The 24,666-nt window shown below is 46.3% G+C and overlaps 2 protein-coding genes across 2 annotated transcripts in view; one reads left to right on the top strand and one right to left on the bottom strand.

Moving 5' to 3' along the window:
* Positions 1 to 424, bottom strand: part of LOC119856715 (SRA stem-loop interacting RNA binding protein) — a 7,345-nt gene extending 6,921 nt beyond the window's left edge. Inside the window, exon 1 of the mRNA XM_038404643.2 lies at positions 257 to 424. Within this exon, the coding sequence (XP_038260571.1) occupies positions 257 to 332 (76 nt within the window). The 5' untranslated portion in view covers positions 333 to 424. The remainder of the gene's footprint in view (positions 1 to 256) is intronic.
* ALKBH1 (alkB homolog 1, histone H2A dioxygenase) lies at positions 389 to 24,666 on the top strand. Its single transcript, XM_038404642.2, has 6 exons — positions 389 to 600; positions 12,147 to 12,255; positions 14,732 to 14,894; positions 19,089 to 19,179; positions 20,761 to 20,954; positions 23,061 to 24,666. Exons 1-6 carry the CDS (start codon positions 460 to 462, stop codon positions 23,482 to 23,484), a joined length of 1,122 nt encoding a protein of 373 aa, XP_038260570.1. The 5' UTR covers positions 389 to 459; the 3' UTR covers positions 23,485 to 24,666.

The following is a 24,666-nucleotide window of genomic DNA, read 5'->3' as shown; positions in this document are numbered from 1 at the left end:
TTGGCCTCTCTGCTGGAGCAGACAATGGCGGGGCGGGGGGAGCTGTGCAATGAAGCCGGCCGCCCTGCTGGAGTCCCGGACAGGAGCCAGCTACTGCCGGGCGGGGACCGGCTCCTGCTCCCCTCTGCGGGGCGGACTGGGGCCTCCGCGGCCCAATCGGGCCCGCTCCTCACACCGCCCGGTGCCTGGAGATCTGGACCCGTCCGGGGGGGGCTCGGCACGGGGGGGGAGGGGCCGCCCCGCCAGCCGGACTCACTCGTGGCCAGAGTCCAGTGGATGCGGGATACGAAGAGCTCGAACACCCGCCGGGGAGAGGCGCGCGTCGCCGCCATCTTGGAAGGAGAAGAGCGACCTCTGACCTCTGACCTCCGACCTCTTCCCGCTCAGCCAATCAGATGCGAGCCGGCCGTCGGCGTTTGCTCCCGCGGGGCTGGGGTGTGAGAGGTTGTCATTGCCAAGATGGCGGCGGCGGCGGCGGGCCTGGCGCGGGAGGGTACGGAAGACGCCTTCCGCCGGCTCTTCCGTTTCTACCGGCGGCGGGACCTGCGGGGCGGGCCCGACTTGCGGGGTGTAATTGATTTCTCCGCCCCGGGGGACCAGGTAACTGCGGGGGGGATCCCGGGCACCGGCCGCCGCTCTCGCCCTCAAGTTCCCCCCGCGGGACGTTCCCCAGACCGGCTGGCGCCGCAAGTCTCCTACTCGGGCACTAAGTGCCCTGGGAGCAACAGGAGCGTCAACTCGGCCCTGGGCTATTCACTGCGCTGCCCACCCCCAGCTTTAAGGAAATCGGCAGCTTGGTTCCCCTCAAATCATGAGATGGGCTCAAAACCGTGAGGTGCTAAAAACGCTGGGGCTTTGTCTTGGTTTCGTGGTTTGTGAGCCTTCATCGCTTTGTCAAACTTTTCCCCGCTGCAAGCACGCGAGCTAGAAACGTGTGTGCTCAAGGAAGGTGGAAATTCTCGTGTGAGCGCCTGACTCCAGGAGCTGGGTGCTGGGGAAGTCGTAGGGTGCCATGTGACTTGCGCTACATTCTGAGAATTGGCATCTCTAAGAGGTTGCATGAAAACCTTTTAGAGGAGCCCATCCGGTTTGTTTACAGAGTATTCCGAAGAGCTAAAGTTCCCTCCTTTCTTTTTATGTGTATGTTAATATTTCTATTTGCCTTGCTAGAAATACTTGTTTTGAATATTTACAGTACGAACAATGATACCGTTAAAGTGGCTGACTCCATGCAAACAAGCCAACACTGGCTCCTCGGGTTCATACAATCTTTTGCCAACAGTAGTTGATCACAATATCTGTGACTAGCATTTTTCCCATCTGCAACAGCAGATTTATGGGTGTTTATTCCTCACATGGGAGTTGTTTTCAGTGTGATGGGCTGGAACCTCATGGAAAACTTTGAAATGCACTCAGCTAGAAATCCTTTTCCATTACCTATTAATCTCTCTGGATTTCTAAAGCACCATACTAACTATACATAATCTCTTAATATGATCATATTCCTCTAGGGTTTTTTTAATTGTGTATTATTAGGACTATTTCAGAAAGGAAGCTGTTTCCTTAAGAGTCAATCTATCTGCTGCTTATTTCCTCCCTAAACCCAGCATCTTCTATCTGTGGTAGCACAATTAACGTGTTTCTCTACATCAGCTAAGAATAGAGGATGACAACTTCAGGGGTGTAATAAACAGAAGAGGCAAATAAGCACTCTCTCTAAAATAACACACAATCCTTTTCAACTATGTAAGAGAATCATGCTGCACATGACCCAGGATCAATAATTTTTGTCCACAAACCTGGACAAGTTTAGTGGTTCTCCCATAACATTGTGAAGAGCACATCCTGATTGTAGGATGAGCTAGTAATGACCTCCAAATTTAGGTTGCCTAACACTTTCTACTATAAAAGATTTTTGCATCCCTTTTTTTAGAAGCTCTAACACCTGCTTTGGAGGATAGTATTAAAATTCAAAATGATCTGCACAAATTGGAGAAGTGATCTGAAGTAAATAGGATGAAATTCAATAAGGACAAATGCAAAGTACTCCACTTAGGAAAGAACAATCAGTTGCACACATACAAAATGGGAAATGACTGCCTAGGAAGGAGTACTGTTGAAAGGGATCTGGGGGTCATAGTGGATCACAAGCTAAATATGAGTCAACAGTGTAACGTTGTTGCAAAAAAGGCAAACATCATTCTGGGATGTATTAGCAGGAGTATTGTAAGCAAGACACGAGAAGTAATTCTTCCGCTCTACTCCATGCTAATTAGGCCACAACTGGGGTATTGTGTCCCGTTCTGGGCGCCACATTTCAGGAAAGATGTGGACAAATTGGAGAGAGTCCAGAGAAGAGCAACAAAAATGATTAAAGGTCTAGAAAACAAGAGCTATGAGGGAAGATTGAAAAAATTGGGTTTGTTCAGTCTGGAGAAGACTGAAAGGGGACATAACAGTTTTCAAATACGTAAAAGGTTGTTATACAGAGGAGGGAGAAAAATTGTTCTTAACCTCTGAGAATAGGACAAGCAGCAATGGGCTTAAATTGCAGAAAGGGCGGTTTAGGTTGGACATTAGGAAAAACTTCCTAACTTTCAGAGTGGTTAAGCACTGGAATAAATTGCCTAGGGAGTTTGTGGAATCTCCATCATTGAAGATTTTTAACAGCAGGTTGGACAAACACCTGTCAGGGATGGTCTAGATCGGTGGTTCTCAAACTTTTGTACTGGTGACCCCTTTCACATAGCAAGCCTATGAGTGCAACCCCACCCTCCCTTGTAAATTAAAAACACTTTTAAATATATTTAACACCATTATAAATGCAGGAGGCAAAGCAGGGTTTGAGGTGGAGGCTGGTAACTCATGACCCCCATGTAATAACCTTGCAACCCCCTGAGGGGTCCCGACCCCCAGTTTGAGAACCCCTGGTCTAGATAATACTTAGTCCTGCCTTGAGTGCGGGGGATTCTCTAAATGACCTCTCAATGACTCTTCCAGTTCTATGATTGTTGTCATCCAGGAATAGTCAATAGGCAGACCAGGGGCCAAATCCAGACTACCAGCCACTTTTGAACGGACCCTGAAATCTATTTTTTTTATCATCATCATTTGGGTTTTTTATTACTTTCTCTGGAGTCTGGACCTTGACTATACCTTGACCAAACAATTTGGACCTTGACAAAAAAATAGACTACCCCTGCTGTAGTCCTTTGAAATTCAGCAGGAATGAAACCCTGAGGCTACAGAAGTGACTTTTCTTTTCTCCATGAAATACTGTTGAAGTTTCAGATGTAAACTGTTAAAAAACACTATTTAATCACTGTGACTTTCACTGCACATGAGAATGTTGGCAGAATGCCAAAACATCAACATGAATATTTTTAAGGCCAGGCTCACACATTGGTTAAAGCAGCAGCATTCATTTTTCTGGGAACAGGAGCTGCTGGAGTAGCTTTCAGGGGTCAAAGAGTCCAGCCTCATGCTGTACCTCCACCACAATGCCCCTCCTGAGAGGACACACATTATCCCAGCAACTTATCCCCTTGTTGGTGGCAGTTCTGCTTCCCCCAGCTTCCTGGGTGGGAAGGAGAAGGGAGTCCCACGATGACACCCCATGACTGTTCTTTAGACCTACCACAAAGCCCCAGCTATCCCTGCCTTGCTTTGGGTACATAACATGGGGAACAAAATCTATCTGTCTCTGCGAAGACCAAGAGAGAAAGCCAGATTGGGCTCCCAGACCCAGCATGTGCCACCAGCAGCCCGTCCACCCTTCTTGGATGGCAGCAGAAGACTGCTAACTAATGTAATTAGTTCTGTTTAAGTCAGGGGTTCTCAAACGATGTCAGTACCCCTCAGGGGTCACGAGGTTATTACATGGGGGCCGCGAGCTGTCAGCCTCCACCCCAAACCCTGCTTTGCCTCTACAATTTATAATGGTGTTAAATATACAAAAAAGTGTTTTTTTAGTTTATAAGGGGAGTTGCAGTCAGAGGCTTGCTATGTGAAAGGGGTCACCAGTACAAAAGTTTGAGAACCACTGGTTTAAGTGTTAAAAGTATGTGTTGAAACTTCAAGGTTCAAGCTCTACTATAGAGTCATGATATGGGGATTGTTGCAGTTTTACTTATTTTATATTTTATCTTTTTCCTTTTAAAAAAAAAAAACAACCTAGGAAATTACACTTTAAAAAGACTACATTAAAAATGTTGTTTAGGTTGCACACTCAAGCAATTTAAGTTAGAAAATGCCAGATTTAAAATTGCCTGGGCCATCCATCATACCAGGAGAAGGAAGGTCGATGCGGAGGGGGAGGTTATTCCACAACTGCGGTGCCTATTTCTGTTCCCTCGTCCAGTCATGTCTCTAGGCACAGTTCCTCTGAACAGTGTCCACTGACTTCTTAGATGCCTTTGAGGAGCAGTGGGCTCTGTTGGAAGTTCCCCTCAGGATCCCTGCTTCTTTACCTCTGACCTAGCTCCTGTTTTTTCATTTGTTGTGCCCTATAATCAAGTGATGCTTGAATCCAGTGGTTCCTCCCTCTTAAATGAGGGGGAGGGCTTTTAGTTTTGGGCAGGCCTACAGCCACCGATCCCCAGTACTTCAGATATTGCACTCCTTCCAGTTTCTGCAATAAATGAGGTCGGGGCACTGTAGACAACAGCCTCTTCCACTTACACTACCCTGATTCACCCCTAGAAGAGGTCTATACTGTGCGCTGAATGAGGCGGAGTCCTGTAGAAAAAATAGTGTGTGATTAGGTTATTAAAGACAGTTGTGTAATACATTTACACAGAGGACCAAATGAAAGTTGCACAGGCAACCTTCCTTCTGGCATCTCCTAACTTTTGAGAGCTTGCTTATGCAACCTTAATAATACTCTTAATATGGTTTGTGTTTGTGTGTAATGTTTATATAGAAGTCCTGTCAAAGTGTTTCTACACCTGGTAGGCTGTAAGACAAATGGTTATAAAATCACATCATTTTTATTGCTCTCTTCCCCCAACATCATTTCCAATATGAAGTTCTAAGATTGCATGACCTGCTAGTTAGAGATTAATAAGAACAGCCATACTGGGTCAGACCAAAGGTCCATCAAGCCCAGTATCCTGTCATCTGACAGTGGCCAATGGCAGGTGCCCCAAAGGGAATGAACGGACAGGTTATCATCAAGTGATCCATGCCGTGTCACCCAGTCCCATCTTCTGGCAAACAGGCTAGGGACACCCTTCCTGCCCATCCTGGCTAATAGCCATTGATGGACTTATCTTCCATGAATCTAACTAGCTCCCTTTTGAACCCAGTGCTTTATAATGCTTGATACCATTTGAAAACTCTGATTCCAGTCTGTCACATACTATAAAACATTGTGGTTTCTAGCTCTAGTAGTTCTTGTAGAGTGGCCATTACATCTTAATTACTGTATTATTGTATGGACAAAACCAGGCTATTAGTTAGAATGATGTGATTTTTTTTTTTAAGGTCCATTATCTTACAAACTGCCATCTGTAGAAACAAATGTGTCCAAAAACACTGCTAGACCGAGGCAGCCCTGGTGGTTTTAATGTGTGATATCTCAAAATCCATCGGGGCTAGAAACAAATGCACTATTCCTTTAAAAGAAACTGAGATTCCACATACGTCATATGCTCATAAGCCTGGGATTTTTCAAGATAGCAGACTTTAAAAACATAAGTGGATTTCGCCTAGCAGTTCTTTTTAGGCAATGGTCCAGTGCTTTCTCCTGAGGGCATTCTGCACCAAAAAATTAAAAATTCTGCGCACAATATTTTAAAATTTTGCAAATTTTATTTGTCAGATAAATGTGGAGGCTCCAGCATGGCATTGGGGAGCACAGCTACTGGCTGCACGGAGGTGGGAGATCACTGTGCAACTCCCCACCCTGGGGCCTGGCTATTAGCCAGGATGGGCAGGAAGGATGTCCCTAGCCTGTTTGCCAGAAGATGGGACTGGGTGACATGGCATGGATCACTTGATGATAACCTGTCCGTTCATTCCCTTTGGGGCACCTGCCATTGGCCACTGTCAGATGACAGGATACTGGGCTTGATGGACCTTTGGTCTGACCCAGTATGGCTGTTCTTATTAATCTCTAAGTAGCAGGTCATGCAATCTTAGAACTTCATATTGGAAATGATGTTGGGGGAAGAGTGACAACTCTGACACAGTGCAAGGACCGAGCCTGCCCCAGAAACACCCCAATGCCTTGTCCCTCCATACCAGGTGTGGACAGGCAGGATCCAAATGTGGAGGGACTTAGTTTGTAGGGGATCTAGGTGTGGGTTGAGAGGGTTCTGCGTGGGGCGGTCTGGGTGCAGGTGGCGTGGGGGACATCTGGATGCATAGGGGCTTTTTGGGGGGTTCAGGGTGCAATGGTAATGGGACCCTGCAGGGGGACCAGGTGAAGGGGCTCAGGTGTGAGGAGGAGATAGTTGGGACTCAGTGTGAGGGGGGAAAGAGCTTGGCAAGGGAGTCGGTGTCAGGGGCTCAGTGGGGTTCCAAATGCTGGGGGAGTGGAGCTTAGTGGCGTGGGGATCTTAGTTCAGGTGACTCATCGGGGTACTCCAGGTGTGTGGGGGGTGAGGCTCGGCAGGAGGGTCTGGGTATGAGGGGTTCTGGATGCACGGGGGTTGGGTGGATGGGGGAGCAGCTCCCTGTACAGGGAACCCTCCCACTGCAACTGAGAGTGATGGGTGCAGGAAGTGGGGTGGAGCGGGGAGTTTGCAGAGCTTCCTGCAGCCTGGGGAGAAATGTGGGGGTGGGTCTGACCCAGTCCCAGATGTCGTGCAGGGGAGGAGGAAGTCCTGTCTTGCCCAGCCCAGCCAGTACTAGCAGCTGAGCCCCGCACAGGGAGGAGACACCAGCCAGGTCTTCCCCAGTCTTGCTTCCTGCCCCAGAGTGATTTACCTCTCTGCCAGCTGCCCTGGGCACCCAACACATACTGCTGGGGAGGGTTCCATGACCGCTCTTGTGGCTTCCCTTCTCTGTCAGAAAGTCATTTTTCTGTGGGGAAGCAAAGAAATCTGCGGAGGGACATGAATTCTGCACATGTGCAGTGGCACAGAATTCCCTCAGGAGTAAATACTGAATTTGACAAGTCTTGGATTTTGGACCAATGCAATCTTAATTCTCTCGAAGAATTTTTCATACTGTAGCAAAGAATTCAATTTAGTTCAAATACCTTTGGTACTGAACAATGAGGGAAGAGAAGCAGAATTGTTTCTTCATTTAATGTTTTTTTCAGAAAAGTGCTGGAGGTATCTCTGACTTTTAGGAATTATGGATGTGTGTAGATTTGCCTGTTGTGACATTGTTCATGTAGCTGAGGGCAGGCATCTTAGATGTTCTGATGGTGCGCAATAATTATCGACAGCCCCCAGATTCTGTCCTGTAATTGCTAAGCAACAGGGATACACTCTCCCATTCCTGATACGCACAGTGCCTCAGAGGGGTCCAGGCAAACACACATAATCACATTGGGTGACCTGATAGTAGCGTCACTTCAATTCTTTCTCTCTCTGGTATTTTTGCCTTTAATCCTACACTTATATCCTATATATTTTGTATCCTTCATGAGGTTTGCAGGGTAGAGAAGTCTCTACAACGGCTATGTGGCTGAGTTTGGCTGCATAGGAACAAAAAGGATGCTGGCCATCATTGTCTGGAAAAATAGCACAAGAGGAAAGACAAAGGGCCAAGAGTTATTGTGCAACACTCTCACTCTAAGTTGTTCATGGTAACAAAAGTCCAACTAACCTTTTTACATAAAATTGTCTATGCAAGCAGGCAGAAATTGGAGACAAATAGACTGCTACAAATTTGTTTGTTAAAAGAATTGTGATAAGGGGTCTTCAAGGCTGTTGGTAAAGTCACAGATCACTAAATGGGAGGAGTGGGATGGATGGACCAGAAGGAGCCAAGCTTTACCTTCATGACTTCCATCCCCACCATCTCCTGGGACATGGATCCACCATATTACTGTTGAGCCTTCATTGTCCTGGTCCTGGCCCAGTCAGAATCAGATGACACTGTCATCTCCACTGGCTTTGATTAAGGCTGTGTCTACAGTTGTATCGCTGCAGCTGTGCCCCTGTAAGATCTCCTGTGTAGCCCTCTGTGCTCCTCTGTAGCACTTCTGTCGGTGAAACTTATGTCAGTCAGGGGTGTGTGTTCTTTCACACCCCTGACCAACAAAAGTGCTAGTGTAAACATAACCTTAATCCTGAACAACACCTGGAATATGAGATTTGGGTTCTTGCTCTAATCCCTTTTCTCATGTTTCATTCCCCCCACCCCACTCCATCCCTACCGTATTCTCATTCCTATTTCTCTCTTTGCCTGCTGTCTAACAGCGAGTCTTGCTTAGCTGCCAAGACAACTCTATGCCTTGCAACAGCGCTGTGAGCCTATGACGAGAACAGCATCTAAAAGCAATGCCTTCAACAACCCACTCCTGATACAAGTTTGACAGATCGATTGGCTGATAAGATCATGTGCTGAGCCTGTGTTTTTCCTGCAGTGAGGCTGCAAGTCACACCACAGACAGAATCTGCATTTTCTGTTTGTGGTATTCTTTTCTCGTTCCTCCCCTCAAAAATGACAGATAATACCATCTAAAACAGTAGTTTTCAAACTGCAGGTTGCGACCCAGTACAGGGTCACGGAATGTAAGGCACTGGGTCACGTCGGCTCTGGTCAGCACCATTGACCGGGCCATTAAAAGTCCCATTGGCAATGCTGCCCGGCTAAGGCAGGCTAGTCCCTACCTGTTCTGACACTGCGCTGCATCCTGGAAGCAGCCATCAGCAGGTCCGGCTCCTAGGCAGGGGGGCCACAGGGCTGCCCCAAGCACCTGCTCTGCACTCCCATTGGCCGGGAACCAGCCACTGGGAAATGGGGGGCGGTGCCTGCAGGTGAGAGCCACACGGAGCTGCTTGCGTGCCTCCGCCTAGGAGCCAGGCCTGCTGCTGGCTGCTTCCGGGGTGCAGCGCGGTCCACGGTGCCAGGACAGGAAGGAAGCATGTCTTAGCACCCCTGCTGACCGGGAGCCACCCAAGGTAAGCCCACGCCCCAATCCCCTGCCCCTGCACTGAGCCCCCCCCAAACCCGGAGCTCTGTCCTGTACCCCAAACCCTCATCCCTGGCCCCATGCCTAGCCCTCACCCCTGCACCCCAACCCTCTACCCCAGCCCTGAGCCCATCCCAAACCCCTCATCCCCAGCTCTGTTGGGTCGTGGGCATCAACTGGGTTGCCAGAAAAAAAGTTTGAAAACCACCGATCTAAAAGACTGTTGTTAAAAAGGGGTTTTCCCTATAGAAAATGATACAACTAAAGGAACTAAGGGATATTATTAACGTGAAAATCTTACATTTCTTCTGCTTTGACTGTTTTTCATTTTTCTGTGTCATGAATTTTAAAAGATTTGTAATGACGGTGGTTGCAACAGGAGTAAGCTACTGATAACTTGACACAGAACCCTGGAACACACTTAACTGTTTAATGTTGAACAGTGAACAAGGGTTTCATTAACATCTTTTCCTTTTGGGGGGGGCACGCGCTGAGACTCCCACTTATCAACACAATACGTGTTCTCCAGGACTTCAGTGTTCCCTCTAATTTTTTACCTCCATGTGCGGAATGAATTTGTTATGTGCACCAATATGGGGGTTTGGAGTGTGGGAGGGGGCTCAGTGCTGAGGCAGAGGGTTGGGGTGTGGGCTCTGGGGTGAGGCTGGGGATGAGGGGTCTGGGGTGAATGAGGGAGCTCAGGGCTGGAGCAGAGGGTTGGGACACGGGAATGAGGGGTTTGGGGTGCATGTTGCCCCGGGGCTGCAGGGGGGAAAGAGAACTCTCCTCGGCCCCGAACTGCTGCTGCAAGAGAGGGCTGGGGGGAGGCACCTCTCTCCAGAAGCTCCCGAGGGGGGATATGCGCCTCTCCCCACTGTGGTAGGTCCATGCCGGGGCTGGCAAGGAGGGGCACCTCTCCCCATTGTGGTAGGTCCATGCCGGGGCTGGCAAGGAGGGGCGCCTCTCCCCATTGTGGTAGGTCCATGCCGGGGCTGGCAAGGAGGGGCGCCTCTCCCCATTGTGGCAGGTCCATGCCGGGGCTGGTGAGGAGGGGCACCTCTCCCCACTGCGGCAGGTCCACGCTGGGGCCAGCAAGGAGGGCACCTCTCCCTGCCGCAGCCCTGAGCCCCTGTGCGGGTCTTAATAGGCAGAAGCACAGCTTAGAGGGAACTTTGCTGCAGCCCCTTTGGGAAGTTTTAAGCACTTCTAAGTACTGAAAGCATCAACGGTATCTGATCCATTTCTATATCTCTGTTCTGTCCCTACCACCATCGGAGGTTACTTGATATTTGGTAATGGATATATTGGGCTAAAAATATGTTGGATCTGCTCTTCAGTGAGGAGTGAGTGTAAGGCCAGACAGCCTGGGCCAGATATTATTCCTTTTGTTCTCCAATAAACTTCTTCAAGCAGCTGAGCTCTCTGATGATGTGAGATGTCTCCAAGCTGTCCTGTTCTGAGGTTTATTTACCTGATTCAATGCATGTAGATCTTTGGGCACAGGAGCAATTTCCATTATTCTGAAGAAAGGGCCGCAGCTGGTGTATTAGCAGGTTTTAGAGGCAGGAGCTGGGAAGTTTGTGGTGACATCCCTGGCTGAGGAAAGAACCTTCTCAGGCACATTCCACAGACAGGAGTCTCTGAGCTAATGAGTGTTCATGGTTTGCAGTAGTAAAGTTCCTTTTTGTTAAGAGATGAGCAAAACGGTTAGGTTCAGGAAACTCTTGAATACCAAGGATTTAACATCACCTGACACATTTCACTCAGATCTAGCTGTTTTCTATAGAATTTAAGATGTCACTAAAACAAAATGCTTATCTGTATATAGATATTTCTTTTGATTCAGAATACTGTAAACTGAGGCCCTGTCAGCTTTGAGTGTGCAGCGAGACTGAAGCTCTGCCTAGGCATTTATACCGCATTTCTTGTGGAGTCTGAGTTGTTGAACTAAGGCTATGTCTACACTACTGCTGTAAGTTGACCTAAGCTACGCAACTCCAGCTATGTGAATAACTTAGTTGGAGTCGATGTAGCTTAGGTCGACTTACTGCAGGGTCCACACTACACTGGGTCAATGGGAGACGTTCTTCTGTCGACTTACCTTGCACTTCTCATTTGGGATAGAGTACCTGGGTCGACTGGAGAGCGATCTGCAGTCAATTTGGCAGGTCTTCACTAGACCCACTAAATCAACCCCAGTGCATCGATCCCCAGAACGTTGATTGGGTGCGGGGGTAATGTAGACCTAGGCTGAGAGAGAACATGATCAGTGAAACAATCCAAATGAGGTGCAAAGAATAATACTTAACCCTGTAGCTGCTGATTCTGATACAAGAAAAAGAGAAATGTGTGCTCTGAGCACAGGATAGGGAACAATTCTACCACCAGTTCTGGCTCTGACTCACTGTGTCGCCTTGGCCAAGACATTTCATATATCTTAGTTTCCCTTTCTGTAGAATACAAATAATACTCGTCTACCTCCAAAGAGATTGTGATGAGTGGCAAATGTTTGGAAAGTGCTCTGAAGGTGGAAAGTGTGTTGATGGTGGGAAGTGTTATATAAGTGCTACACATTACTATCTAGTGCATCTTGATGAATGTGTCACCACCAGCATGAGGTTGCAATCTGTGAACAGGTGAATACAGTAGCATTCTTTCTGGTCGCATGTAATTTTTCCCTGTGCCCCTACTTCTTTAAGAATGAGGGGTTTGCCTTCTGACCTATGATGTATGATGGAGGCTCTAGTTTCTGTTTGATTTGTCATATACTCATGTTAGTTTAACAATTTGATTGTGCTCCTGCAAGTTCACTAAAGGATTAGGAATGCTCCCAGAGAACTATCACTAGAGTCCCTGAAACACTGATGTACTACAGCATAGCCCCACATAGTGCAATAGAACTCCTTCCTGACTTACGCACGTAGCAGGAAAGACTCCCACGCTCCTATTCTAACTTAGTTGAATATAAATAAGATAAACTCCATCTGTCTATACTTGAAGGGGTGTCAAATCTTTGCCCTGTTCAGTTGCCTGACTTTTGCTTCTCTCCTGCCAGGTGGTCCGCTCTGACCTAAGCATTTCTTCAATCAGGGATCAAGATGCCTACAGAGCAGGATTGCGGCCGGTTAGCCAGTGGAAAGCCTATGGTCTGGATGGCTACCCAGGTAAGTGCATCTGTCTTCAAGCTAGACAAAACATGGCCTTGCCACCTTTGATTTAGTTGTCTGCCTCTCTTTTTCTCCCCACCCTGTACTCTGTGGCCTTACCCTGCCCTGGCTGAGGAATTGATATAGGTTTGTCTGTGTATGATAGAAGTTGTAGCCCAAGTGCAGGAGGAAGAGGAACTGATTTAGAGCTTTGAAGGTTGGTATGCATGAAGAGGGAAACAGAAGAATAAACTGAGTTTTTTGAGCTGTACCAACTCCACCTTCCATCTTGAGAATGGAAATTCATTGATGTACCCTATGACGATGATCTTGCATTTCCATAGTACCTTCCATCTCAAATTTCAAATGCTACATGAATAATTTCACCCATCACTGAAATGCAGTCATCTCTGCAATGAAATGTCACTAATGTTCAACCGTACACAGCAACAGTGCAGAACAGCTGAGCAGAATAAGAGAAAGGGAATCCCATATCCAGTTGAAGCTGTCAGTGAAATTTCGGGAGACAGACTTTTCCAGGGGTTAAATAGAGACTAAGAGACTGCAGATCCCAGTAACTAAAGGTTTCTTCTCGTATTTCTGTTGGTGTATGTCACCTGTGAAGTGTGCTCTATAATCCACTTTGAATGTAACTACAGTTACTGTTCTTGAAAACTAGAATTCCAGGTTTACTGATTTCTTTGCTCTGGAGCCAGCCCACCATTTTTGAAATTGAGATTGCCCCAGGAACCAAATGAAAAAACAGTAACAGGTGGGTCAAAAATGTAAAATCAGGGAACCAAAAGGGGACACTGAACAGGGACCACCCCCCCCCAACAGGGACTACTGTTCCTCAAAGGTGTCTAAGGAGTTAGTGTACACTTCCCATAGGAATTCTGCTCAGAGGTGCGATTTAACAAGGGACTGGAAATAGGCCTCACAGTTGTAGAGCATGCTCCTCCACCCTTCCTCCCCCAAATCTAGCTTCCTCCTCCTAGTTTGGTGGATGGCCATCTTAGCCAGCACCATAAGGATGTTGATGAGGAGGTCTTGTGACTTTGTAGGGCTATGGATGGGGTGTGAGGAAATGTGGGGAAAAGTGCAGCCAGAACCTCAGTAAGAGGTTTTGGAGGAGCCAGAAGAGGGGCTGCAACTTGACACAGTCTATGTAGATGTGCACCAGGCTCTCACTTCAGAAGGGACAGGCGTTGGCAGATTCCGTGAACTGCACCAAATACATGTGTAGGTTCATGGCTCCATGGAGATACCACCAACTAATGTCATCAGTAGGCCATGAAACCAGAGTGAAATACAGACTGGCCCTTCAGGTTCCTTGCCCTCTGCAGGTGGCAACAAGTCCTGCTCATTCTCTAGCCATGCCTGTCACAGGTAGACTAGTCCCTGACTCCCCTGAAAGGACCAGCCCCCATGACGTGTGGATTCTATTCCAAGCTTTGCTGTGTGACCTAGGATAATCCCCATCTAGTGCAGTGTAATTCATGTATGTTGTAGAGCGCTTTGAGAACACCAGGTATAAATCTATCAAAGGACAAAGCAGTATTATTATTATTCTGTTCCATACAGACGCTAGCAGAGTAAATTTAATACTTCTGGTGAGGGAATGTCTTGTAACCAAAACTGTCAGAAGGCAGCCCATGATCTGGAGGGTGTGGGGGATTGAGTGGAATGAGAAATAGTATACTAATAACTTAGCTAATTTACTGTTGAAAGGCCTATAAGATGTGCTGGCAGGAGGTTTTTTCTGTGCCTTTATTACCTCTTTCATAAAGCTTCAATGTAAGTTTGTATCCTACTGAGACTTTCAGCCTTGCTGCTTGTCTTCATCTGTTTCTGATTTTGTCTCTGTTTTAACCTTATATGTCGTCAGAGTTCAAAAGAACCCAGCTGAACAAATCCTGGAAACTTCTTTTGCTTTCTTTACCATATTGATAGTCCTGGAGAGAGAGATTCTAGATCCACATGACAGGTATAATGTGGACGTCCCCTGTGCACCTTGCACCCACCAGTTTGCCTCAACCCTGACATGGCAGGGACCCCTTCTCTGGTTTCAGGGATGAATTATGAGGGAACATTCCAAGAACTAAATCTTATTAAGCCCAGAGAAAAGGAGGATGTGAGGAATATTTACCTGCCCACTCCAGCCACCTGTAATTAGTGGTTAGACTGCAACACTGTTTCTTCTCCTGTCATCGCTTTTTCCTCACACCAAAGCTAATCACTGTCTCCACTGCCAGCTCTTTCTGCCAGCAGCCTTAGTGCCTACAGTCCTTTACTTTGGGCAGAATAAACCCACTGTGTATGGGATTAGTTTGTCTCTATGGTACTTTGGTAACCGATTTCATCCATTCATGCGCAGAGTCAGTGCTGGAGCACATAAGAGAGTTTCTCAGTGTCCCTCCAACGCTAAGGATTTAGAAAAATGGATGGACACCTAACTGTATTCTTTCTTTTTTCTTTTCGACTGCATGGACAGGGTTTATTTTCATCTCAAACCCCTTTCTTCCGGGCTGCCAGCGGCACTGGGTGAAGCAGGGTCTCAAGATGTACCCCCAAAAACCCAATGTGCGCAATCTGGACATGCACATGGCTGCTGAGGAGACCATTGATCTGTGGGGGCAGAGTCAGGAGCACCTGAGGTGAGTCCTGACTGTCAGAATAACCTCAGATTACCAAATAAAACCAAAAGGATTTGGCACCTAGCTAGTGGAATTTTCCCCCAGGTCAGATTGGCAGAGACCCTGGAGTTTTTTCACCTTCCTCTGCAGCATGGGGCCTGGATCATTTGCAGGTTTAAACTAGAGTAAATAGTGGATTCTATGTAACGTGAAGTTTTTAAAATTGTGATTTGAGGACTTCAGTAACTCAGCCAGAGGTTAGAAGTCCATTACAGGAGTGGGTGTGCAAGGTTCTGTGGCCTGAATGTGCAGGAGGTCAGATTAGATGATCATGATTGTCCCTTCTGGCCTTGAAGTCTGAGTCTAGTATATTTGCAGGGCATGGAACTGGCAGAATATTGCACAAGAAGAAGGGTTTCACACAGTATTATGGACTTGAACATCTTAAATTCAAGTTAGGTCTTTGCGCTGTTTGGTGTGCACCTTTGCTAAGCCTCCTTCTTCCAGCCCAGGGAGCAGGACCCTCCAGTTGCTATGAATCCATTAGACAGCGACAAGCTTGTAAGTAGGATAACCATTGCCTCTCTCCATTCTCATCCTAGAGACCAGGGGCTGTACCACAGTGAACCCAGACAGCAGGGATTGTGAGCTCTCTCTAAGCCTTAGATTGGAGTCAGTGCTCTAGAGGTGAAAAGCCTCTTTCCAAACTCTCTGAGCCTGCCAGGCAGCCCGCCTCACACTTCCAACTTGGCAGTGGGTGTCCTGTAAGTGAAACGCTCCACCACCCATTCCTAGAACTGCTTGAGTCAGCCAGTCTTGTCTCATCTTCTAATCTTGTTTTGATTCCAAAGGTTCCATAACCAGGAGACACTTCCTGTAACCAGTTTCCTTTTGTGTTCCTCCTTGCCTGCAAACCTGTCCATTCCCTCTCCCTTCCAGAAGATGCGCTTAACATTTTATCAAGAGAGCAAAAATGACCTGCTTTATTGAAGAGGTGGAGAGCCACTGTAGCCCCATTATGAAAGCAAAATCCTTTCCCCCTCATTCCTTCAAAACTGCCTTGGGAAATTGCTTCTCTTTTCTCCTGGGGTTCAGTAGGAGGAAGGTACTGCAGTCTAGAAATGTTCTATTGTAATGCAATTCCCCTTTTGCCCTGAGAGGTGAGCCCTCTTAAGGCACATTTGCAGAGTGCTGTAATGGAAACTTGTCTTGCTGCTACCCGTGCTGTTGCTGATCCAAGGGTAAGTGAAGTATTCTAGGTTTTTTGTTTCTGAAGTCCTGGCTTTTACATTTCTGCATTCAATACAGTATGAAAGTTGCTTGTTAAAATCTGGTCAATAGTGCCCCCAGCCCACCAGCTGAGAGAACTGGGGTGCCACTGTGACATGGCAGGACTTTACTAGGAGCATCCTCTGCATGCACAGAGAGCAATCAGGATGGAGGTTAATTTTCAGATGATGCTGATTCTGCTGAAAGCGGTGCTGCAAGAGTGTGATGACTGAGAGAAATGATAGCACTTTTAGTAAGCACTCACTTGAGAGAACGAGCAAGCAAACTGATGTGTGGGCACTTTCACTAGGGGAGAGTGAGTAACCCAGCCAGCTCATCTGTCGTCTTGAGGCAAGGGCTTTTTGGGGTGCAGAGAGAGTTGCTGGATTAAGGAAGGACCCACCTTTAAGATTGGGCACGTTTTTAAAATAGCTGTGGGTGCAGGAACTCCATGCTCCAGAGGAATCTGGGAGTTCCCACTCCCTGAAGGCCACTGTCAAGCACTCATCACTGGCAGAAGGGAAGTTGGGTGGTCCTCCTAAATATTAGGAACTGCTAGCAGTTCCAGAGGGTTTAGTGCATTCCTCCGCCATCTTTCTGAGGGAGAAAAGGTGTTATAGTGGCAATTGCCACCAGGGGATTGAGGAGGAAGCTGATGCCAGCAGGAAGACTTGGGCTTTGGAGCATAATACATTATATAAGAGTAAATAAACCAAAAACCTTGAACTTCATTGCCTCCCCAGAAGAACCATCAAAAGCCTTTTAGCACATGCAACAGTGAGGCTTTTAAAATGTGAGTGAATTTAGTGCTATTGAAAGAGAAGAATTAGAGCCCTACTTACTCCAGGCAGGTTCTGTTCATGCATCCTTGCATATCTTTGCCAATGCATCTCATTCCTGACCCACAGCCCTCTCCTTTTCCAGTCCTGAGCTCCTCCCACTCCCAAGCTCTGCTTTGATGCATCTCATGCATGCTCTGCCGTTCTCCCTGCTATTAATTAACTGGGCACCCCGCATAGTTCTGCTAATGCATTTCAGTTTTAACCTGTAGGCTCCCTGCTATTTCAGTTTTGTTCCCTTTCCACACACGCAGCTCTGCTCTACTGATAACCCTCAATACCTGCAGCACCCCTGGCTATTCCAGTCCTAGGAATTTCTCATTTCCAAGAGTATGAAACATCGCCTTCCTCTCCACAGCAACCACTTGTGAAATTACACATAAAGTATTAAGGCCTCAGGGCAAATAAGCTGTTGAAATGTAAGAAGTGGAGATCCTGGTGTCACAGAAACACCTCTAGCATTGTAACAAAAAACAGGTGAAGAAAAACATTGAAAATGGAGGTACTAGTAGAATTGTTTTTTAATTGCACCTGTTAAGTTCTCCTTGAAGTGCGCGGGAGACGTAGCTTCTCCCTTGAAGTGCAGTGCCATGTGCCTCTAGGCTCCACTGGTTACTCAGTCCAGTAGATATTTGAAAGTTACTGTATTGCTGCATTACAGTAACTGCAGTTCCCAGTATTGTACCTTGAAGAAGGAAACTGGAACGGGAGCTATGGAAGTTGGCCTTTAAAGACCAGTCCGTGGTGCAGGCTAGAAGCTGTGCTTCTATCTACAGACCCATTGTTTAGAGGGCAGAAAAAGTGGAAAGGCAACAGCCAAACATTGAAGTTTGGGTCAGACTTGGCAGAGGCAGCAGAAACAGCATGCTTCTTGTTTGCTAAGAGAGAAGGTGTATAATTGGGTTAACAAGCCTTATAACTGAAAGCCAACCTGCCTGGCGCTATTATTTATCAAAATGCTCAGATACAGATCCTGTTTCACAGCAAAGCAAACGGTAATAAAATAATGAAAGAAGAGCTACAGATGCTGGGATAAATGACTGGGAGGTGTTTCATCTGCATGCAGCTCCCTCCATATTTGCCACTGACATGCTGTCATGTGGCTTTTACAGCTCTGACCTCTTGTGAATCCCTACTGGCATCCCTCCATCTCCTAGTGCAAGAGAACATTCCAAGAGGCTATTCCCCTCCCTATTCCTCCATCCGTTCTCAGCCGTGGAAGAATACTACTCTGCTAGCTCAGGCCAGTGGCTCTACCTCCATTAGGGCTGTCACTTCAGCAGACAGTTGTTGTGTCACAATATGGTGACATTTCCATTCACAGACTGTCTTCCTTACAAATACTTGGGGAACTCTCTTTTTGTCCTGCATGCAAGTCTGGATGGTTGTCAGCAGTATTCTAGAATCGTAGATATTACAAGATGGAGCAGACTTGTTAGTTCATCCAGCATATATCTCACAGCCAATGCAGCATTACTCTTTCCTTGACAACTTCTGGTCACGGTCTGTCATCAACTCTTTTTGTAAATGCACCAAGCAACAGAGAATCTATCCCTTCTCTTTGGTGGCTGTTACACCGAGTGACCCATCTAACTCACTGTCCTCTAGTTCAGCCTAAACAATCCCTTTCTTAATTTCATCCCTTTTTTCTAGTTATACCCCATGTGTTGCCTTGTATAATTCTTCCTCCTCTTTTTTTGTTTACACCCTTCAGATGTTCACAGGCTGAGATGTTCCTTCCCCACATTAGCTGTAGTTTAGCCAAGCTCTACATATTTAGTTTTTACCATGCCTTGTAAAGCTACTCCTTCAGTCCACTGATCACCTCTGTTGATCCTATGATAACTGCAGTAGCTCCTATATTGAAAGTGAAGTGATGGCAGTTTGTTCCAGGCCCCTACATTTTGTACTAATGTCCTAAACTGAACTTTCACAGCAACTGCACCAAGGAAAAGATTTGGGCACTGTAAGCAAAAGATCCACTGTGAGGTGTTTAATTTGCTGTTTTACGGATGAATGTCTCCCATTTCTACATGCAGCAATTTCAGAGAATGTCAAGGAAGGAAATGAATTTCCTTTCTATTGTCTCTTTAATTTTGTCTTTTAGGAGCAAAGGTTCCAGCAAACGGGAGCCCAGAAGTTTACTGGAGAAGCTACGCTGGGTGACTGTAGGTTACCATTATAACTGGGATACCAAGGTATTTGAGGGGAATCACTCTTTTGTCTCTCCTTTTTCCTGCATGCTCTGAATGGAGGGTGCAGTTCTGTCAGAAAGGGAGGGGAGAAGGACATCCCAGAATGCAATGGCAGTGAAATCTGTATGTTCCCACAAGGCTCTTTCTCAAGGAGGGCCTTGAGCCAAAGCTTGACTTCATGGGAGTTTAAATCCTATGCTTGTGTTGGGGATTTAATGGCGGATGTGTGAAGCCATGTGTCATTTCCTTTGGGAGGTAGTGCAGTGGGGCACATCTGGCCTGCAGGCCTGAGCCTCTGTTCAGAGTACCTCTTCCTCACTGAAAGGAGGTGGCCTTTGAAACAGTGTAACTTGGTAATTGGACATATCTCCTGATCTTGGGTATGTGAAGGTGGACTACTTCTGAGGGCAGGTCTATGCTACAGTTTAAGTCGATGTAACTTACATCGCTTAGGGGTGTGAAAAAGCCACCCCTGAGCGACGCAGGTTACAGTGACCTAAGCAGTGTCCATACCAGCGCTATGTCAGTGCGGGGAGATGCTCTCCCACCGACATAGCTTCCGCCTCCCGCAGAGGTGAAGTAATTGTCCCAATGGGAGAGCTCTCTCCTGTCAACATAGAGCATCTTCACACTGTGCCGATGTAGCGCTTCTAGTATAGACTAGCTGTAAAAAAAAAAAAAAACATTTCCTCTTGGTAAGGGGTAGAGGAGATTGTTGCTGGGGTGACTGTGAACTTCAAGCCGGAAGCAATAGCAAAGCCTCGCCAGCCAGCAGGAATCATGCGGTTGTTGAAGATCTCGGAGACAAAAACGGCCTTTCTAATCAAACTCTCAATCTGAGAGAGGCTGGGAGAGGAATGCGTAGCAGAGCAAGAGCACAGTCTATCAGCGCGCTGCAGACACACTTAGCCAAATTACCTGCAGCCTTATCTGTACTGAACAGCCTTAATGAAAATGCATCTGCTCCCTCCCGGTATCCCCAGTCGGAGATATTCAGTGAGGAACGGAAAAGTGGAAATGGTGGGGTTGCTGTTCTCTGTTTGATATTTTTTGTTCAAAGAGGAGGCAGAGCTTGTTGGCTCTGGGCTTTGGTGATGGGATACACAGAGCCTTTCACCTCTTGGTTCCCAACCTGAAGTAATGACTAAGTAGGTTTTCTCTGATAGCTGCTCACTAGCCCATGTAAAATGTTGAATATCTCAGTGCAGTTCCTAGTGGCCTCAGGTCTACCACTCAAACCACCATATCGCATGGCACTAATTAGCATGAATGTCTAGTGGCAGTCTCAGCACAGACCTAGAATTGAATGGGCTACTGCGCCTGAATTTATTTCGTTCCCTCCAAGGGTGTTCATACAGAGCAGGGTGTGAGGGACGTTTGCCTTGCTGCTGCCCATGTGTGACCATTCTGGAGTAATACAAGATGTCACTCTCCAGCTGTCTACCATGGCACTAGTGTGCAATAAACTGTAAAACAAGCCCCTGAGTTCTCACTAAGTTCTCACTATTTTTTAAAATTGATTTTATTGCTTTTGGGTTCTGTTTTTCCTGAGCATTTCTCTTCTCTATGCCCTCCCTTTTCCAGAAGTACTCAGCAGATCACTACACTCCTTTCCCCCCAGACCTTGCTTTTTTGTCAGAGCAAGTGGCCGCTGCATGTGGCTTCCAGGGCTTCCAAGCTGAGGCAGGGATCCTGAACTACTATCATTTCGATTCTTCGCTGGGAATTCACGTGGATGAGTCTGAGCTGGACCATTCTCAGCCTCTCTTATCATTCAGGTGAGCTGGGGGAAGGGCTTGAGTATTGTGGAGGGGCGGCCCATCCATTTATCTTCTGTTGAATGCATGTTTTTGTAAACTAACTTAAGGTTACGGGAGACCCATGAAACTTAGTGCCAAATTGTCTGTTTGTAACCTTTCACCTCCAGAGACTTGAAGAGCAGGGATGCTGTAGGTCAGGAGTGAGGTGTAGCTGTGCAATATTTCTCAGTGACCCACATCATTTTTTTTAATGCTACCACTTTTTGTGGTATTTAAAATATGAATAGGGAAAAGTAGAATAGGAAACAAAGTTAAAATGTTTGCAAATGTCTGTCTCAGATCAGGAGTACCAAGCAATTAGATTAATTATTTCAAGAACAAGATCTATTACTTTGAATTAGAAATCTGATTTGGGCAAAAAATCAAAACCAACTTGTTAAATCCCTGACTACAAAGGAGAATAAATAGTGTACTATTGCTTTAAGGATAAATTTATATAGGAAAAATATCTACAAGCCATGAGGAAAATGAATTAATCCCAACCTAATTTATTGGAAATTGGGTTTGAAACTATCTAGTAAACTGCCCTCAATATTCCACATAAGCACCCAGGATACTTTCCTATAATGATAGAACAAATATTGAGTGAGAAGATACTCAAATTCTTAAACAAAAGGATTATAAAAGATCACTAGTTTATTTAAAAAAAACTACTCCCTCATCACAAGTTTATTAATAATAAATATTTAAATTGCAATAGCATCTAAAGACTACAGTGAGGTTGGATCCCATTGTGCTAGGCACAAAAAGTTGACATCAGTACAATCCTGAATAGGACATGGGGGCATATATGTCAGATAGCTGTGTTTGCCTTGTTTGCTGGGGAGCTTGGTAGCATTGGGGGAGAAGGGAATCCTCAAGTCTAACAAATGTTATACAGATAGCCATCATCAGTTTTCACTTTATGGTATGCAAATATGAATTAATGAAAGGAGACTTAAAGAGCTTGGCTTGTTTAGCCTAACTAAAAGAAGGTTGAGGGGAGATATGATTGCTCTCTATAAATATATCAGAGGGATAAATACAGGAGAGGGAGAAGAATTATTTAACCTCAGCACTAATGTGGACACAAGAACAAATGGGTATAAACTGGCCACCAGGAAGTTTAGACTTGAAATCAGACGAAGGTTTTTAACCATCAGAGGAGTGAAGTTTTGGAATAACCTTCCAAGGAAAGCAGTGGGGGCAAAAGATCTATCTGGCTTTAAGATTCTACTCGATAAGTTTATGGAGGAGATGGTATGATGGGATAATGAGATTTTGGTAAGTAATTGATCTTTAAATATTCAGGGTAAATAGGCCAAATCCCCTGAGATGGGATATTAGATGGATGGGATCTGAGTTACTATAGAAAATTCTTTCCTGGGTATCTGGCTGGTGAATCTTGCCCATATGCTCAGGGTTTAGCTGATTGCCATATTTGGGGTCGGGAAGGAATTTTCCTCCAGGGCAGATTGGAGAGGCCCTGGAGGTTTTTCGCCTTCCTCTGTAGCATGGGGCATGGTTGACTTGAGGGAGGCTTCTCTGCTCCTTGAAGTCTTTGAACCATGATTTAAGGACTTCAATAGCTCAGACATGGGTGAGGTTTTTCATAGGAGTGGGTGGGTGAGATTCTGTGGCCTGCGCTGTGCAGGAGGTCGGACTAGATGATCAGAATGGTCCCTTCTGACCTTAGTATCTATGAATCTATAAACAGAGCTGTGCATGAAAAGGGCACCGGCTTTGAATTACAGTGGATGCTGCTCCTCAGGATTGAGGGGCACATCAGCAGAGCTGGAGACCCAAGACTAGAATAGCTGAATGGCAGGCGAATGCTGAAGGGCAGGAATGAAATCCATCAGCAGAGCTCCTGCCCAACTTAAACCAGTGCACAGTTAGTCTGTTTTGTGTGCACTAAACTTAAAGTTGTAACAGAAGGTCCATCTGGCATATAAAGAGGAATTTAGCTGATTAAAATCCTCCTGTTTCTGCGCATAATTATTATTTCACTAACTGAGCTTTCCCTTCTGTGTGTATTTTCTCTCTCTCCTTTCGCCCCCACCCGCAACCTCTCATGCTTCCCAGTTTTGGACAATCCTCCGTATTTTTGTTGGGGGGCCTGAAGCGTGATGAAGCCCCGAAAGCCATGTTCATGCACAGTGGGGACATCATGGTAATGTCCGGCTTCAGCCGCCTGCTGTACCATGCTGTCCCACGGGTCCTCCCCAACCCTGAGGGGACAGCTTTGCCCTCGTGCCTAGAGCAGGCATTCCCCTCAGACTTTCCTGACCACTCAGTCATTGAGCACTGCTCTGAAGAGGACTGGCAGATCTGTACCAAGTATTTGCAGACTTCCCGCATTAACATGACCATCAGACAGGTGCTGCCTGTGGGTCAGAGCTTTCCAGATGAGTCCAGGAGAGAGAGAGAATGGGATGCAACCTCTGAAAGCTGTTACCACCAGGAGGATGGTGAAGTCAAGTGGCACAAACTCAATACAGACAGCTGAGATCTGGAGACGACTCTTGGGCCTTTGGCTTGAACTGGGCCAAGTAACCTCCCAGGTGGGGCAGATGGTTCAGGTGACCACATGGAGCCCCATCCAATTGTGGAGGGAATAGGGGACTCCAGCAGAATAGTTGTGATTTTTAGTGCTAAAATGGTGGTGGTGGGGAAAGGGGAGGGTCTGTGAAGTGGAGGAAGGATGCTCATGTAGCCAAAGTATGGGGTGGGACTCGCTTCTGTTTCCAGCTTTGTCATGAAATTGCTGTGTGATGTTGGGCAAATAACTTCCTCTCTGTACCTTAGTTTCCCTATCTGTAAAATACCCCCATCACAGGGATTTCGAGGTTCAATTCATTAAAGCTTACTAAAGCTCTTCGAGAATCTTGGATAGAAGGTGCTAGCAAAGGGAAGGGTGTGGTTGCTCTTATGTTAAAGTAAATTATTTGATTTACAAAGCCCAGTTGAAGTGCACTGCTGATCATGCACAAGTTTGAATGGCAACATGTGTCTGAATGTTGCTTACTGTGCTTTTAATATGAGGCCACATCTGCAGCTCATACTGACTCAGCTCTCAGAAACAAGAGGCTACCCTAAACATGCTCTGCAGAAGGCTTGCTGTATTAGTTGGAGTCCTGCCCTCTGGCTGTCTGTTTACACCCCACAACCTGCAGCAGAGACTCATCTCATGAGTAGGACTGGGCTCTTTTAAATACTTCAGATTTTAGAGCACAATAATTAGGGCCATGCTTCCCTAGAATACCTACTGATTTCTGTTCAGGCCTCCTCCCCATGTCCCTGTGTGGCTGAGCCCTAGACCCTGTTCTGTCAGAATTGATCCCTCTAGTTGTCTGCAGAATGTGGTCTCTGCAGTCCCTGCTTGGCTCCTTTAAGGAGCAGCATGAGGAGAATGGCTTACAAACAGGAACAATGAAGTTGTAAATTAAGTACCAAAAAAAGAAATTAATCAGTGACTATCGCTATTGCCAAAAGGTAATTGTATTTAAACAAAATACGGAAAACATTGGCTTCTGTGCCCATCTTCTTTAGGACTCAGACCTTCCTATCTGCTTTTTAATGCAATTTTAATTGTTTGAGGGCAACGTTCTATCCCAGGGGTATTTTGTCATGCTTTCCCCATGAATACACTTACTCTGTTTTTAAATTAAAGATTTCTATCTCTCTTGGA

The sequence above is a fragment of the Dermochelys coriacea genome, chromosome 6 (genome assembly GCF_009764565.3).
Source record: "Dermochelys coriacea isolate rDerCor1 chromosome 6, rDerCor1.pri.v4, whole genome shotgun sequence".
NCBI lineage: Eukaryota > Metazoa > Chordata > Testudines > Dermochelyidae > Dermochelys > Dermochelys coriacea.
This window is presented reverse-complemented; position numbering and strand designations above follow the sequence as displayed.

Coding starts and splice junctions, on each gene's coding strand:
- ALKBH1 (XM_038404642.2), top strand. CDS start 460: ATGGCGGCGGCGGCGGCGGGCCTGGCGCGGGAGGGTACGGAAGACGCC. Junction 601..12,146: donor TCTCCGCCCCGGGGGACCAG/GTAACTGCGGGG, acceptor CTCTCCTGCCAG/GTGGTCCGCTCTGACCTAAG. Junction 19,180..20,760: donor ATTATAACTGGGATACCAAG/GTATTTGAGGGG, acceptor TCCCTTTTCCAG/AAGTACTCAGCAGATCACTA.